This window comes from Aspergillus fijiensis (assembly GCF_003184825.1).
Source record: "Aspergillus fijiensis CBS 313.89 unplaced genomic scaffold BO72scaffold_66, whole genome shotgun sequence".
Classification (NCBI taxonomy): domain Eukaryota; kingdom Fungi; phylum Ascomycota; class Eurotiomycetes; order Eurotiales; family Aspergillaceae; genus Aspergillus; species Aspergillus fijiensis.
In genome coordinates, this window is record NW_024469042.1 from 100,932 (window position 1) to 117,581 (window position 16,650).

At 53.2% G+C, this 16,650-nt stretch overlaps 7 protein-coding genes across 7 annotated transcripts; 3 read left to right on the plus strand and 4 right to left on the minus strand.

Moving 5' to 3' along the window:
- Positions 1 to 817: 817 nt before the first annotated feature.
- BO72DRAFT_388303 (uncharacterized protein) lies at positions 818 to 2,002 on the plus strand (the record flags this gene model as incomplete). The annotated part of the gene is made up of 1 exon (XM_040941711.1): positions 818 to 2,002. The coding sequence occupies one exon, from the start codon at positions 818 to 820 to the stop codon at positions 2,000 to 2,002; it is 1,185 nt and encodes a 394-aa protein (XP_040796963.1).
- A 1,405-nt stretch (positions 2,003 to 3,407) lies between these two features.
- BO72DRAFT_452181 (protein ERV29) lies at positions 3,408 to 5,535 on the plus strand. Its single transcript, XM_040945674.1, has 5 exons — positions 3,408 to 4,046; positions 4,184 to 4,296; positions 4,405 to 4,898; positions 4,955 to 5,019; positions 5,092 to 5,535. The coding sequence occupies exons 1-5, from the start codon at positions 3,880 to 3,882 to the stop codon at positions 5,162 to 5,164; spliced, it is 912 nt and encodes a 303-aa protein (XP_040796964.1). The 5' UTR covers positions 3,408 to 3,879; the 3' UTR covers positions 5,165 to 5,535.
- A 1,891-nt stretch (positions 5,536 to 7,426) lies between these two features.
- Positions 7,427 to 8,846, minus strand: BO72DRAFT_253588 (uncharacterized protein). The gene has a single exon (XM_040940060.1). It carries the CDS (start codon positions 8,612 to 8,614, stop codon positions 7,442 to 7,444), a length of 1,173 nt encoding a protein of 390 aa, XP_040796965.1. The 5' UTR covers positions 8,615 to 8,846; the 3' UTR covers positions 7,427 to 7,441.
- Positions 8,847 to 10,894: 2,048 nt separating this feature from the next.
- BO72DRAFT_472020 (U6 snRNA-associated Sm-like protein LSm8) lies at positions 10,895 to 11,320 on the minus strand (the record flags this gene model as incomplete). Its single annotated transcript, XM_040947116.1, has 2 exons — positions 10,895 to 11,166; positions 11,296 to 11,320. The coding sequence occupies 2 exons, from the start codon at positions 11,318 to 11,320 to the stop codon at positions 10,895 to 10,897; spliced, it is 297 nt and encodes a 98-aa protein (XP_040796966.1).
- A 761-nt stretch (positions 11,321 to 12,081) lies between these two features.
- On the minus strand, positions 12,082 to 13,493 carry BO72DRAFT_500501 (putative proline-rich, actin-associated protein Vrp1; the record flags this gene model as incomplete). Its single annotated transcript, XM_040948910.1, has 2 exons — positions 12,082 to 13,317; positions 13,374 to 13,493. The coding sequence occupies 2 exons, from the start codon at positions 13,491 to 13,493 to the stop codon at positions 12,082 to 12,084; spliced, it is 1,356 nt and encodes a 451-aa protein (XP_040796967.1).
- A 401-nt stretch (positions 13,494 to 13,894) lies between these two features.
- BO72DRAFT_438504 (uncharacterized protein) lies at positions 13,895 to 15,145 on the plus strand (the record flags this gene model as incomplete). The annotated part of the gene is made up of 1 exon (XM_040943383.1): positions 13,895 to 15,145. One exon carries the CDS (start codon positions 13,895 to 13,897, stop codon positions 15,143 to 15,145), a length of 1,251 nt encoding a protein of 416 aa, XP_040796968.1.
- A 64-nt stretch (positions 15,146 to 15,209) lies between these two features.
- On the minus strand, positions 15,210 to 16,444 carry BO72DRAFT_452185 (60S ribosomal protein uL1). Its single transcript, XM_040945675.1, has 4 exons — positions 16,393 to 16,444; positions 16,097 to 16,274; positions 15,764 to 15,957; positions 15,210 to 15,692 (listed from the first exon to the last, which is right to left on the minus strand). The coding sequence occupies exons 1-4, from the start codon at positions 16,409 to 16,411 to the stop codon at positions 15,430 to 15,432; spliced, it is 654 nt and encodes a 217-aa protein (XP_040796969.1). The 5' UTR covers positions 16,412 to 16,444; the 3' UTR covers positions 15,210 to 15,429.
- Between the last annotated feature and the right edge of the window lie 206 nt (positions 16,445 to 16,650).

Sequence of the window (16,650 nt, forward strand, 5' to 3'; positions counted from 1 at the left end):
CAGCCACACCCCTTCATCTCCAATCCGTGTCCTCTTTCTCTCCCACCATCGCCCTCCTCCTCCTTACAACCCTCCTCTTCTCTCTCCCCTCCAATTCCTCGCTTCCAACTCGTCCCCTGCCATACTTGTGTTGCATTTCCAGTCAGCCATTGTCGCCCACCCTTCAGTCTTCGGCTGACGGGTGCTTCAATGGTCTTTCGGTGATACCATCCCGTTACTTCTTTACCTCACCTTGCTCCGTCCTCGCGACCTACCTCACCTTTCTCTTTCAACTCCGAAGCGCCGACCGAAGCGTTCAACTACCCCAAGCTCCAGGGCCCTGTGTGAAGACCATCGATCCGCGGCTGAGGTCTCCAATTCGAATTTCAGATTCCTCCAATTGCCATCTGAAATCAAAAGTCCCAGGTAGTGCTACCGATTCGCCATTCGAGCTCGCCGGAGAAATCTGGCCTTTCAGCGCAACTGCGGCAACTTTCTCCTTCGCCAACCCACACCTCTTCTCCTTGCGCTTTTGTCGCAATCTGGTAACAAAGAGGAATCCGAAATCACGCGATTGCTCGAATTGAATCTTTCTCCGTCTGGTACCTTCACCAGATCTTTTTTCGCCTGCTTCTCTCAACGTTTCCGGACACGCGAACGGAAAATTTGACGACCGCCAGCTCAGTCTTTCGCAGTGCATTGAGACGGGTCTCTTTGAATTTCACGACTCTTGCTACGTACTTCAAGAAATAAAATTAGTGACTGTACGTCCTGGCATTTTAACCTCGCTCTTGCACTCCCAGCAAAACTGACAATTGCTTTGACCACAGCTTTAACGATGATGAATCCTTATATCAGCTGGGCTCTCCTGCTTGTAGTGGCAGGTGGCCTTGGATGGTACTACAACGGCCCCTCTCCTAAGGTCAAGGCCCCGATCAAGGCAATCACAGAGAAAGTCGAGAGTGTTCCGGCTGTGAAGAAACAGAAGCGGAAGACGAAGAAGTCCTCGGAAGCCTCCCCCGCACCCAGCAAATCCGTTGAGGAGCAGCCTGCAGCTCAGACTACGAGCTCGCAGGTTGAGGAGCAGGATGAGGAGATCGACCGAAAGGAGTTGGCCAAGCGCTTCAACGCGGTGAAGAATGGTATCCCGGCTCAAACCAGTGCTCCTACCAGCAAGTCTGCCAAGAAGAAGAAGAGCAAGGGCGCCCTTCCCCAGCTCGAAAACGACGAGCGCTCGGCTTCTCGTGTCTCCACCCGCACTTCGTCTACCACTGGTGCTGATGCCGACGACGACCTGTCTCCCGCTGGTTCCCCCGTTGTGAACGCCACTGTTCCTTCCGCTGGTTACATCTCCGACATGCTCGAGGCTCCGGCCCCTGGTGCTTCCGTTCTCCGCGTTACCGGCGCCGCACCGGCTGAGGCTCAGAAGAAGAAGGCCCAGTCTTTCAAGCAGGTCGAGACCAAGAAGCAGCGCCAACAGCGACTAAAGAACGAGGCCCGTAAGCAGCAAGTCCAGGAGGCTGAGGAGCAGAGACGCAAGTTGCTCGAGAAGCAGCTCCACACGGCCCGCGAAGCTGAGCGTCGCGAGGCGGCCAAGTTGACTCCTACTGCACCCCAGACCAACGCCTGGCAGACCAAGGCTGCTCCCAGCGCCACCGACGGTACTTCTCAGCCCGCCGTGGCCCCCAAGGTCGAGCTCTTGGACACGTTCGAGCCAGTTGCCGCCACTTCCAAGCCTGTCAAGGAATGGGATCAGGGTCTTCCCTCCGAGGAGGAGCAGATGCGCCTTCTGGGTGCGGAGAACGGTCAGGACCAGTGGACCACCGTCTCCAGCAAGAAGATCAAGAAGAAGAGCGGAAAGACGGACGAGAGCGAAGTCAGTGCTTCTGAGAGCCAGCCCACACCTGCTGCTCCTTCTCCCGCCCCCGTTGAGCCCAAGGTAAAGGTGACTCCCACCTATCTCCCCGACATCCTCCGCTCCAACCAGAAGGGACACCCTCTCGACTCCGACTGGGCTGCCTAAGCAGGTCTCTTTCCGGGACAGAGGATGCAATTCCGGTTTTGTGCAAGATGCCCTTCGGACACAAGCCGGATCCAACTAATCCGTGGGCTGTATTTATACTCATGGCTTTGGCGTTTGGGACATATTATTCTTCATCGAAAACCTTTCGCATGTATCTGGCACATTGCTCTGTTCCAGCCCCCCAACATGGCTGCGACGACGGAGACACTCAATGGGCCGAATATTTCGAAAATCCCTCCGTTCTTCTTCAAAAGCCATGTACCTTTTTTCCCTGACATCTCACTTGTTATGCTCGGTTTTACCCTCTTGATGTGCTCCTTTCCTTCACCTTTTTGTCTACCTATTTCCTTAGAATACCTTGTATCTTGTATTCCCATTGATAATTGATCACAATGACACGATCTGCTGTATTTCTCTTCCTTGAGGCCATCGTCTGGTCAGTCTGGATTGGCGCATCCGCCTTGGGTGATTTCTTCCAATTCTCAACTTTTGGTGTTCTGTATGTCATAGCAGATCTTGAATGAGGAGAATCAGTTGCTATCCGGAGAATCAAGGCTCATCATAAACCATCAAGGCTGTGAAGGGGAAACCTGGTCTTTAGTAGATGATTTATTACTTCAGTTTTCAGGGTAAGGGAACTTGGAAGGGTTTTGGTTCTTGCTGCTTTGGGACTCGGACCCTGGCGATCGGGCTTGTTGCTGCGCCTAGGCGAGATCTTAAGCTTCCAAACATTCTACAGCTGTAACCTTGACTTGTCCACTTTTTTTCAATTTGTTCTTCTTTTTGAGCTACAAGATCCTTCTTCCGCGGGAGGAATTATAGTGAGCGTGGAGAAGTGGTTCGACCTATTTTTGTCTGGGTCGTGTTTCGTGTTTCGAATCTCAGACGACGGATCTCCCGCCGCAGAACTAAAAGATTGGCGGTCCCTGTTTTTGGTGTGTGTGGGGTGGGGGGAATATCTGGTTCAGTGGTTCAGTTGAAGAAAGGGCCCATCCCCCCCTTATGGGGGTGTCTCAAGGTCAGTAGTTGTGTATAATGATAATGGGAAAAAGGGGTGTGGTCAATTTGTGGTATTGCTACTACTGTTGTTGTTTTTCCTTTTCTTTCGCCAAAGATTCCAGCAGGGAATATACATGGTTTCTAGAATGCGGGCCCGGAAGGTGTAGGCCAGTGAGGAAGAGAGAAGGGGTTAAGGATGAAGAATTGAAGGTCCTGGCGAACTGGCGAACTAGCGAACTGGCGAACAGACTGGAGATCTTTGGCTTATGTAAGGACCTTCGACGCTCTAATGGCGTCACGCCCGCAGCTCCGACGGCTCCGCTAGTCCGCATTGGGACTAGTGATGAGTTCCGGTCATCGTGGCCTTATTTCCATGTACGGAGGAGAGAGTACTGACCCAGTAACTGACCCTGTGCTTGTTTGGTGTTGGTTCTTCTGTTCAATGTCTCAATAGCAAGAAAGAAGAAAGAGACCAACTTTACCTAGTACTTCCGACTGTGCTTCTTTGCTGCAGCCACTATTCATTCGTTCCACCCCCCATTATTATTGATTGCTTGCTCCCTCTTCGATCCATCACCTTTTTCCGCTTCTTATTCTCCTCTTCCTCTTCGTCTTCTTCCTCTTCTTCCTTTCTTTCTTCTCTTCTTCCTCTTCCTCTTCCTCTTCCTTCCTTTCCACTTCACCTCATCTACCTCTATTCTTCCCGCCTAGTGCGCCTGGAGCTACTCCCCGAATCCCTTCTACCGACTTCCTTGTTTGTTTTCCCACCCCCCGTTACAACCTTCCGAGGGGTCCAACTCTACTACCCTATATTTCTTCCTCCTTCATTTCCTCTACTCTTCCAACTCACCACTTTCATCTATACTATATTCGTCGCCATGGCGCAAATTCGTGGCACTGCCGGTTACAACCTCGGCCACCAGAACCCCTTTGGCGGTCCTGGCCGAGCAGAGGCAACGAGCGACCCGAGTCCTTTGGATGCTATCCGGGAGCAGACCAGCAAGATTGAGGATTGGCTCGACACAATGGCCGATCCGGTTAAGCCGTACGTGATCCTCTATCGATTTCTACGGCTCCAATGGCTGGAGTGCTCGCACCTGGGGCAGTGAAAGGAGCCTCCGACCGATCCGCGCATCCAGAGAAGACGTATCTCCGCTGACACCGTGGCTTTTTGCTCTCCAGATATCTCCCAGCCATTGGTCGATTTTTGATCGTGGTTACCTTCCTCGAAGACAGCCTGCGTATGATCACGCAATGGAACGACCAACTGCTGTACCTGCGTGATTACCGGAAAAGTAAGCTCACACCTCGACTTCGTTCCTCTCCTGCCGGCTGCGCGGTAGCACCGCGGATGGAGACTGTGAAACGCAAGAACATCACTAACCCGTCTCTCTCCGTACTAGTACCATGGGGAATCACGCATACTTTTCTTCTCGTCAATATGATCGCCATGTCGGTTTGCTCGGTTTTGGTCATCGCCCGCAAGCACACTGAGTTTGCCGTCGCGGGTTTGTTGGCCGTCGTGATTACCCAGGGTCTCGGATACGGATTGATTTTCGACCTCAACTTCTTCCTTCGCAACCTGAGTGTGATCGGCGGTTTGCTCATGGTGCTTTCTGACTCGTGGGTGCGCAAGAAGTTCGTCCCTGCCGGTCTGCCCCAGCTGGATGAGAAGGACCGCAAGATGTACGTCCAGTTCGCTGGTCGCGTGCTGCTCATCTTCCTCTTCATTGGGTTCGTCTTCTCGGGCCAGTGGAGCATGTGGCGCGTGCTGGTCAGCTTGTTCGGCTTCGTCGCTTGCGTGATGGTCATTGTGGGATTCAAGGCCAAGTGGAGCGCTATCATTCTGGTTGTGTTGTTGAGCGTCTTCAACGTGCTGGTCAACAACTTCTGGACTGTATGTTCCCCTTCAATGCTGCTCATTTTTTTTCCAGCAACTGACATGATGACCAGCTTCACCCTCACCACCCTCACAAGGACTTCGCCAAGTACGACTTCTTTCAGATCCTGTCTATTGTGTACGAGTCCCTCCCTCGCCTTTCTTTGACTTTCCTCCACGACACAGGCTAACATATTCATTTATTCAATAGCGGTGGACTCCTGCTTCTGGTCAACATGGGCCCCGGTCAGCTGAGCATGGACGAGAAGAAGAAGGTCTACTAAACGACGGAACGACGAAGACCAACGACGTCGACGACTCCGCTGCCGTTCGAATCCGGCTCAGGTGCGCGCTTGTATGACGCGAGGGCTCTCCCGGGCCTTGGAGACGACCCTTAGCTCATACGAATTGCTTTCCCTTCTCTCTTCCAATAGCTTCTTTGATTATTCTTGGAAAAGAAACATCCAGTCCCAGCCCCCTTAGCTCTGCCCCTCGAATACCACCACCATGATCTCGCCAGTCAACGGATAAACCAACCTCAGAATCAATAAACAGACAAAAAAAAAAAGGAAGAACTCGATTCCAATTTTCATTAGCTCGATTTAGCTATCTGTGCATGATGAAAATGTTCACCAATTTATCATATATTCGTTCCACCCCGTTGTAGTCTGCATCGCCCTTTAGCTTGGGGAGATTAGACCCTATTGTAGCCGAGTAAAGTAGCACCTCGAACCAAAACGGACAGCAGATCGTTAAATTATACCAGGTATACAACCCGCGCCATACCCGACCGGGCGTAGCGAGTCAGCCATGCACTAAACTCCATAGATATATACTAGACATGGAAGTCATATAGACAGACACCTGTGGCTTGGAATCTCTGTGGTTTAACTTAACGCCAACAACACCTATCGGCATCCCATGAAATGAGATCCTTAGTATAGTATGGTTGATTGATTCAATCGAGTCCGGTTTGAAGGGCGGTAGTAGGTCGGTAGTCAGTTCGCAACTCAAAGCTCTGGGAAACTCACCCAGTCCAGTCCATTCCACTCCGACTACAGCACAGCACAGTACAGTACATAGTCTACGTACCCGTCTACGCCCCCGCATCTAATCAGCTTTTCCTGCGCCGCAAAAACAGAGAGAAAGGGAAACATAATCCCGTCCGCATTCATCGCCCGGTTCCAGGGTTTGGGATTGGTGTCAATCACAATCACAAGCACAAGCACAAGCACAAGCAGCCGCTGGATTCTCATACATATATTCAGATATACATTATGGTCACTATGCTTTATGGGGGGGTTGTGTGACTGCTGCTGCTGCTGGCGCGATAGCCGTAGGGCGAGAAGATCGAGGGGTTGTAGGTATTGTGTGGGCGTGTGTAGATTCTGATGCTTGAGATTCCTGGATATATGACTGGTGCCTCCTCCCGGGACGTCGTCCAGCATCTTGCAAGGTCAGCTAGGCTAGGCTAGGCTGGCTATCAATTACCACATACCAGCACCCACCACCGGAAAGGAGGATTCTCTCTGGAGATGGGTACTCGCCAACGCTCGTCGCCATCGACAATGCTATCGGGAATGTCGGAGCTCGGGATCTTCAAAACAAAGAGGTCAGGGGAGAGCCCTCATTCGGATCTTTGAGGGCATTTGCCGATATCAATGGACATGATCCCCTTCCCCGCGGCCTCTCACGAGTGGTCTAGATCTAAATTTCAGCCGTGGAGGATTGGTAAAGCGTGGGACCAGCTTCGTCTAACCACTTCAACGCTCGTCCAGACATGTAATAGCAGCAGCCTGCAATAAAGAAATTCAGGTGGGTTGTGTATTAGGATAAATTAGTATACAAGAAGGGGTGGGTAGCGGGCAAACTAGGTTAGTAGTCATAAGACAAAGAAAGTGACAGAAACAAGTTGCAGGTGGACAAAATGAAAGTGGACGGACGAATCACAAAAGGGAGAGACAATGGTCAATGACAAATAAGAAAAAAAGCAAAAATAAGGAATGCGGTCGGGAACACACAAGAAAAAGGAAAGACAGGGGGGGAAAAGGCATAAGTACTCTGTGCAAAATAGTCTTCAACAACAATGATTGTGGCTCAAGTTGGTCGCAATTGATGAACATGGGTTATTCATCTATGTACTTTCGTGCCCATGAACTGTATGTGTATGTGTATGTGTTTTCCTGATGTCTACTGGCCCAGCCATCCAGACACTAAACACAATCTGTAACTTTGTTCAACGCGGGATACAGCGCGGCGGGGGGGACTCGGTTGCGGTTTCGCTGATGATGCATCACAGGGGAACAGACAAACAGAAAGACATGCAAGGGGAATTAAGAAAGAAAGATGGAAAGAAACGCTTTTTCGCTGCTGCCAACGCCAGGAAACATGACTGACACAATGACAAAACTCAACAGCGAAAGGGGGTATTCTGCTACCCAAAGAACAGGGGAAAAATCGAGCATCGCAAAAACAGGCTTCCATGACAAAGGACAATGTGGTGGGTTGGATGATTCGTGGATTATTGCCTAAATCGGCTTGCACTGAAGACGGAGGAGAAATCAGATATCCATACTCCAACGCCAAGGCCGCAGGCGCTCGAGCTGGCCTAAGGCGATATCGTCAGGCGAGTCGTTGATTTCCAGATGCAGCATCTCAACTTTGTTGTTGCTCTCGTGGTGCTGCGGGTGCAAAGTGGACATGGTCTTGGCGATCGTTGGGAAGTGTTTGCCGCTGTCTTGAGTCGCCTTGGAACCAGGCCGCGAGGTTGGGGTTTGCGGCGATTGCAAAGACACCCGCGGGGACTCCGCCTCCGAGTCTGCATCGGACGAGAGCGATGAGCACGATTCGAAGCGAGAGTGTAGCGAGGGCGTGATAACCCAGCGAGACTCGTCACGTCCATGCTGAGGTGACTCGTCGTCGCCATCTTCCTCCAACCCGTCGGCTCTTGGATCGTACCAACCATCGGGTGCCATCACTGACGTTCTAGCTCGGGAGGCACTTCTCTCGATCGGTTGTGTTTTGATCGGGGGCTGCGCTGGTGCTGTCGCAACCGGCTGCTTTGGATCTGTTTTCAGATCGGGCGACTTGTTGTTGTTCTTGGACGCGGAGTCACCGATGCGCTCCTTGCCGGCCATAACCCTGGCACTTGGTGGGGGCTGCAACATCCACCGCGTCTCCGCCCGGCTCTTGGGCCCACTAACGATCGGGGGATGCAGATCATTGACCGGGGGTACTCGAGCGATATAATATTTGCTGTTAGAGACCTCATCCGGGCGCCCTCCACCAGACAAACCCACAGACGAGCCCTTCACTTCCACATCTTGACCCCATAACGGCTCGTCTTCCCGCTGATAGCGCATGCGACTCCAACGTTCGCCCAATGGGTTCTTGAGTTTGTCTTTTCTGAATTTTGTACTACCCGAATCATGGAGTGACTCCGTCGATACCGCATCTGTATTCCAGGATTCCTTTCGACGATGGGTTCGACCACCTCTACGCGCAGGCGGACCGGGGCCTAGAGCGATCTCCTCGGCCCATGCTGGGTTCGTACTGAAGGGGGTGGGTTGTCTGAGGGGTTTCGGTTGGTCGGTGACAATGGTATCGACTTTCTCTTGTTCGCGCTTCGACCGGGCGGCTTCCTTCATTCGATTTCGACGGTAGGACGACTCGGCACAGGGTGTGCAGGTGGCATAGTAGAAAACGGCCGACTGAGCGCCCCGATACAACCACATTCTGGGCTGGGCACTGATAGCGCTCAATGAGGACGGGATAGAGGTGAGGGCGATCTAGAGGAGAGAAAGGAGGGAGGTGTCGAGAAGAGGGTGAGGTGTCGGAGTGACGGAGAGTCGGTGCTGTCAATCACGAAACGAGGCTGTGGGCGGGAGATTATGCTGCAACCTCGTACTCAAGTAGACCAATTGGATGGCGGGTAAAGACAAGTCGAACCCGAGAAGTGCTGGCACGGTCGCAACAACATGAAGGGCGCCTGGTTCAATCGAGGAGAAAGAGAAGAGGGCAAGATATCGCGGCGGTGGACCGGAATAGGCAGAGGTGGCGGTCGCCCAGCGACCGAGGGAGGGAATTGCGAGTGGATACGGGGATCGAATCGGTAAAGGGGACCGGGGAGGTGGTTGGGTATTCGAGTGGTAAGAGAATGATCCGGGGAAGATGAGGTGAGGGTGGCGGCAAAAAAAGAATGTCTCCCAAGAGTAAGATGAGAAACAATTCAAATCAATCAGAGGAGGAGGGGAAGGGGGGAGGGGGGAGAGAGGAGGAGAGGAGGAGAGGAGAGGAGTTGAGTAAAAGTGAGAAAGTGAGAAGGGGAAATTGGTTGGAGAGGAGTAGTAGAGGACTAAGCAGCAGCAGCAGCAGCAGCAGCAACAGCAGCAGCAGGAGCGGCGGCGGATGGAACAGTTCCCGTCAGGGGAAATTGGAAACGAAACGATCCGGTGTTGGGCCGCACTTGGCAAGGGCGGGGCCAACGGCAGGCAGTGAGAGAGAGAGAGTGTGTGAGAGAAAAGGATTCACATTGATTAAATTTGGATTGGAACAATGTGCAATAGGTGAAGAGAAGAAAAGGAAGTGCGTGTGTGTATGATAATAATACAATAGTAAGAAGTAAGAATGGGAGAAAGTGACAAGGTCACTGACTGGAACTGTACCTGGAACTATACAAGAAACAAAGATACAAAAGGAGAGAAATAAGGTTAAAAGATCTCTTGCATTGAATGGAACTCATCACTTCTTTAACTTCTCTCTCCCTCCATCTTTTCGCCAGGGGGATCCATCAAAGTGTAAATAAAAAAAAGAAAAAAAAAAAAAAAAAAAAAAAACCCCCAAAAAAATCTAACCTCCCCCTTTTGAGACAGACTCCCGACAAGCGAGGGATTCATTTCAGGCAGTTAAATAAATATCCATAGTGTCTTTGCACAGCCATTAAAGACTTAGACACGGCAAGCTCTTGATCTCCTCTCCCAACAATAACCACCCCATAGTAGTCCAGACGCAGTCGCTGTCTACTTGAACAATCATATTATCGGATTCATCAAGTCATGTACAGGTAATTAAACGAAGAGTCTTATGTTAATTGGTCATCTATGTATCAAATCCACTTTCGCCCGCTCGTGGCCCATGTCCTCGGCTGGAAAGGAAAGCTTTCCGGGTGGAAAAAGAGGCCCCGACCTCACATCATCTAAGATCCAGGATCAGATGGACATCGATCTCATTAATCCCTGGCCATGGCTGACAAGGGAGACACGGTCCAGCTCTCAAACAGCCTCCCCTCCCCCTTCCTGGTTATCCCATGCGAATCATTCCGAGTTTTGGATCCTGCTCCCTTCTGCTTCAGAAGATCCCGAGCCCCCCAAAGGATCCCACAGAAGTCGGCCGACCACAGAACTTGCATTCCGAACCCCCGTTCGGATTGAAGATCCCGAGCGTCCAATGCACCTGCATGTCTAGTCCGTAGTCACACTCCCATCTCATTATAGAAGATCCCCTCCGAAACGGATCATTCAGAGTTCCAACGCGGGCCGATTCGAATGCATTGCATAACTTGACCCACCCAATCCCCTCCCATCGCGCAAGTACCGGATACCGGGAGACGAAAGCCACAAGCGCAGCGAACCTCAGGCACCCACTGGCTAGCACCTTGTCCCGCTGAGCGCCAACACCCACGCAGAATGAGAGAGAAACTGGATAGACAAGAGGGAAAAAGCGGAAGAGAAGAGGGGGAAAGGGGGAAAGGAAGGAGAGGGGGGGGGGGGCAGAGACAGCCTTCGTCCGTGACCACGTCACGCCGAACTCGTCCACGTCAATTTCACACCACAATCAAACGAAACGCGTCTCCATTCCTTGCTTGCCACGGGAAAGAAAAAATACAATCCAGCCAGTGGATTGTTATTTGGGGCCTTTTTTAGTAATTTTCCTTTTTTTGTGTCGAATGCGATTTGGGTTTTAAAAAGAAAGAGCTTTGTCCAGCGGGCAAGGTGTCTTCCCCCTCCCTTCTTCTCTCATGCATTCTTCGTGCCTTTCACTACCTCGCCCTTGACCTTGGTCCAGTCGATGTCACGGTCAATAGCCTCGTCGACCTCCCCGCATAATACCACATTGTCGCCGCGAATAAGATAGAGTCCGTGTTCGATTTGCGAGCTAGGTTCCGGGTCATCGGGCGTCCGAATGATGCGCTCAATCGTGTCAAGGAGTACCAAGTTCGTCAGCTGATCCGTCGATAGAAGGGTGCCCAGCAGTGTCCGGCCATCGACGGTCAAGACCAGAATTTTTTCTATGTTCGCGAGGAGTCTGGTCAGTTCGGATTGCTATCTCACATGTTCAAGCAACGCGGAATACTCATGGGCAGGTGGTTATGCTACCCAAAAATGTTCTCCGACCACGGAGGGAGCTAGATACTTACTGTTGATGTATGATTGTAAAGACATGGCGAAGATGTGGCTGGCCCGAGAGCTGGCGGTATCGCAAAGAGAATGGCAATTGCTCGAGCTCTCCGACAGACTTCTCTGATCCCAAAGAAGCGCAAGATCGTAGAATTCTTGTTCTCGAGAGAAAGATTTGGCCGGAGTATCTCAGAGCTTTACTAAGATGCAGATAGCGATGGAAAAACAGGTAGAGTAATCGTGTCGCGCGGATGGGGCGTCTGAGTTCCGAGCAATGACCTCAATATATTCCTTAGAGTGAAGGAAAGCCGATGTGAGGGTTCAAATGAATTAGAATGTTGTGCTGGTAACGGTCGATCGCGGTCCCAGTCCAAAGTAAGGCAATTAGCGAGGGTCCATCTGTTTAAAGAGAGATGGCAGCGACTGTTGATCCCGACCTGCTGCTCCGTTCGCTATGGCGTCGTGTCACGTGAACCGTCCCGTGCTTTGCTTATCAGATTCCGAAGATCTACGAATTCTGACTCGTCATAACGTGATCTGCATTCGTGAGCTGGGACGGCGCATTGCTGCATTTAGAGTATATTTGTTATTTGTTCTAGATTCTATTCGACAATCTAAATGCTATTTGAAGCAAGGCGACGCCATTTCCTGTCAAACATAGTGACTGGTGCATGACCACAAAACTACCAAGCCTGGAAGTCTTTTTGCTTGACATCTTCCTGCCAAACGATGCGAGGGTAGCTAATGCGTTTGAAATAATGTTCAATTCATACATGTTATCTAACTACCGGCCACTGGATCTCCCCTCAGCCGCTCAATGCGCTGAGGTCCAAGGGCACACTGCTCCCTCGCCCAGCCCGATACCGCCGCGCACCACCGACGAACGGTCGAGGTTTGGGCAGCAGTCCTTCGCTCTGGAATTTGAACCTATGATCATCAATCCGAGTCACGCCGTGCATGCCCGGACTCCGAGGGCTAGATCCCGCTGACGGCCCGCCGTTGCTGAGGGTATAAGCGCTCGGATCAAGAGTGGAACGATCCGGGGGTGGACTGGCTAGTGACTCATATGAGCTTGGTCGTGGAGGTGCTGCTGCAGGGGGCATCGTCGGAGGAGCAGATGAAGGAGGCGGCGGTGGAGGTGCGGAAGGAGCCGAGGCAGCGGGTGGAGGTGGAGGTGGGGTGGAAGGAGTATGCTGCATGTGAGCGAGCACATTTCTGGCTGCTTGTACAGCCGCGGAAGCAGCCGAAGTGCCATTTGCCGGTGGAGGCGGTGGTGGAGGGGTTGACCGTGCCGGCGCTGGAGGTGGGCGCGGGGCTGACGCTGCTGGCGGGGGTGGTGGAGGCGGCGCAGCAGGACTAGCTGAAGGAGGCGGAGGCGGGGGTGGAGCGGTAGTCGATGGTTTTCGTGATGTGATCGGAGGAGGAGGAGCATGCTTAGCGGTACCAGGCAATGGTGGAGGTGCGCGGGGAGGCGCGTCAGGGGCGGACTTGATCGATGCAGTTGACGCTGTCGATGATGGACGAGATGCAGGCCTAGGGGGCGGCTTTCGAAGATTCGCGACCAATGGGTTGACTGGAGGAGCTGGTGGGGAGTCTGTTGCAGGTGGAGGTGGAGGAGGGCGGGCTCCTGGTGGTCTTGGAGCCGACGCAACGGGCGGCGGGGGAGCTCCCCTGGAGTTTTCCGAGTCCGACATGTATGGGGATTCCCGAGTAGCGCCGGTATCGACACCCCCTCGACTGCGTAGCTTAGGCATTCCTCCTGCAAAGAGTCCAGCTAGCTGAGGAGCTGCTGGAGCTGCCGCCGCTGCGTCCGCCCCTGAGCCTGTATCGCTGTTGCTCCGTAGCCGGTTGGCGGCCTGTGCCGTCGGGACTGGAGGTGCAAGTCCAGCTGGAGGCTTCGCCATGCCTGGGATGGGTGGTGCACCGGGCACCGAAGGGCCTGAAGACTTCACTCCCCCACCGGCAAGCTGAGGAGCTGATCTATCATTGGTGACGGCCTTCTTCAATCTTGCACCTTTGTGAATATCGGAAAGGAGAGCGCTCTGTGATGGATGTCAGCCAACGGATTGGGTCTGAAACAAGAGCTGCAAGCACCTACCCTGCCCTTCGCTTCTGAGCCCGAGGGTCTATTTGGTAAGTTTCCTGGTGGAGGTGGGGGAGGAGGGCCTCCCATCCCTCCGGGGGGCGGCGGCGGCGGAGGAGGCGGAGGGGGAGGCATGTTGACTGTATGTATGTCGAGGAGGGGATGACGCTGATATCGGAAGATTGCGGTTGATGCGTGTAGTGATCTCAAAGGGACCAGACGGTGGACGTTAGAAATACCATCTGACAACTGCCGCGACTAGAGATATAAGGACAAAGGAAAGAAAGTGGATGCCTGTTTGGAGAGCTGATGTGAACAAGGCGAGGGTGTAAGGGAAGTGACGGAGTTGGGGGGGGGCGCTGTACGAGACAAGCCGCCAGGTACTGTACCACCGCCCGCCTAGTAGGTGCGGCAGTACCACTCGCCGCCTTATCGCATATCCGTCGCATTTCCTTCTTTTCTGTTCAAAACCCCCGTTACCGTTTCGAACGTCCTAGGCGGAATTGTGGATAGCAAACATGATTACCACGAACAGAATGGCCTTGAGGGCCCAGAAATCCAAGACCCAATCTCTGGTCTGTCAGTTCTGTCGTCAAACAGGGTCTCCTAGTCCCGTACCTCGCCCACTACTTTCTCGGACCTATGCCTCAAACACCACCAGCCCAGCACTCTCAAGCGTGCATCGCGAGCGATTCCAGTCAAGACAATCCTCGTGGACTCACGCGAACCAAATCTCGAAGCGCTTCAACTCGAGCCAAGCAGAACAACCCACAAGACTGCAATTGGATGAAGCCATTGCCCAGATTGCCGAAGAATGCTCCAACCTCTGCCAGGCAGACGCCGTGCCCGCCAACGACGCCGTCAAGCAACTGCTGCAGAGAAGCGAGAAGATCGCCGAGACAATCGCACAACCCACAAAAGCCCAACCAAAGCAGGAACCGGATGAGTTCTCGTCTCTGTTAGACCTGGACGAACCGGCAACGGCCGCGGAGAAACCGCAGCCACGACCCAAGCTAAGCCGCAAGCAGCTATCCAAGCAGCTGTGCCAGGCGATCCACGGCCTGCTGACCGACGAGAAGGTGTTCATCTCCCCTGAAGCCCTCGCCTCCTACACCAAGATCCACGTCCTGCTCCAGCAGCCCCACCACTTCCCCGAGATCTTTCACCTGTACGCCAACAAGCCGATCCCGGAGGAGAAGAGTTCGCCCGTGCGCTTCAGCAAGGCGAACCCCAACAGCATCAACAGCGCCATCCCCGTGGAGCTGGCCAACTCGGCGCTGGACGTCGCCATCGCTCAGCGGAACCTCTCTCTCGTCCTGGCGATCATCGACACCACATTCTCCACCGCGGCGTTCCGCCGCGCCAAGGCCTACAAGAAGGCCGCGCTGCCGCTGGGTGGGCTGAGTGCCGCCCCGGTGGCTTGCTACATCCTCGCGACCTGGGCCGGGAGCCTGCAGAACACGATGGACCCCAGCACGGCGACGGGCATCGCCTTCGCGGCGGGGCTGGCGTACATGGGCGGTGTCACCTCGGTCGGGTTGTTGGCCATCACCACCGCGAATGATCAGATGGAGCGCGTGACCTGGCAGCCGGGAGTCCCGCTGCGGCACCGGTGGCTCCGTGAGGAGGAGCGGGCGGCGTTCGATAAGGTTGCGCTTGCCTGGGGTTTCAAGGATGTTTACCTGAGAGGTGAAGAGGAAGGAGAGGAGTGGGAAAGTCTTCGCGAATTTATCGGCATGAGGGGGATGATCTTGGACCGGACGGATCTGATGGAGGGTATGCAATAAGCTCATGACCTGGTGGTTCGCGCCGCCGAATATCGATGTACAGTACCAATTTATACACTACCATATCACATCAATTATTGAAGCGAATTCCACACATCTCATCGAGATACCGGATGCGCGCCTACGAGACATACTACGATTCTACGTGTTGCAGCACAAAAAGAGCGCAATTGAGGGACATAAAGTCATGGGTCACATTTCCGTAGAGTCAACTAAGGCCTATACAATCCCAAACCTTAATAATCCCTCTAAACCCTCCAGCGCAGCAAAGCGTTAAGAGCCCCTTAGTAGAGACGCTTGGGAGGAGACATGGTAGCCTTGAGGACAAGGCTACCAACGTTCTGCCAGCCCTTCTTGAGCAGGGAGACGAGGTAGTTGATGGCCAACATGGTGTTGGCGACGAGCTCATCCTCGGTCATGCCAACGTTGCCGACGGCAACACCCAAGCAGAGAACCTTCTTCAGCTGGAACTTGATGGTGGCCTTGATCTCGTTGATCTTGCCAGCCAAGTCCTCAGCGTGGGAGACGGGGGTAGGGAACTTTCCGGCTGTGGTGGGCGTTAGTTTGCATGTCACTGCCAACAATATGCTTTGTCATTGGAAGGGGGGGGAAACATACCCTTGGAAAGACCAGGACCCAAGAGACGGGGGATCTGCTTGATGAGGGAGTCGGAAGCGACGAAGGCATCGTACTTGCGAGCAAGCTTCTTGATGAGCTTCTTGTTCTTGTTCAGCTTCTTGAGGTCATCAGCGGACATGGCGTCAACACCGAAGTGCTTGGCACGGTCGAGATCGTGCTGGTCACCGAGAACACTAAAGTGCGTATGCCGTTAGCCTGGATGTTCTCCAATCCTGGTGGTTCTCTCGTGCTCTATGCATCCCCACAGCACGCAGATCTGTCGCATAACACCCTCTCCATTCGACCCGTCTTTTTTCGGTGGTTGCCACATACCAGATGCTCATGTTGGGGCGGGGGATGGTGGGCAGCTTGATGGTGCCGGAGAAACGCTTGTCACGCTGGGGGTCGTAGTTCTTCAGACCGATCTGAAGCTCGACGGTCTCGAGGAAGTTTCTCTTCTTCTCATTCTGAGAGTAGTTGAGCAGCTGCTCAACATTCTGGCGCACTCCGGCTGTGGATGGACAAAAGAATCGCAGGTCAGCGGTTTTGATACACTTGATTTGGCTTTGTGCACTCTCATCTCTTGTTGATCGAGGCGTATTCGTGGATGCAAGGGAAAATTCACATACCGACTGTGATCTTGGACATCTTGCTGGACAGTCTTCCAAAAGAACTCTTTCAAATTCCTATGGTGTGGCTCTGCGCTGAATGCTGGTCGACAAGCAAAAGGGAAAAAAACTCGACTACTTCGCCCCGTCGGCCGTAGAGAAATTCCCGTTCTCCGCTTGTGGGCGTGTCTCGCGCTAGCCGCACTGGGGCTAGCGCTGCCCTAATTCATGCTTCGGGCTGATTCAGCAAGCTATCAATGACTAAGCGCTGCTCGCGTC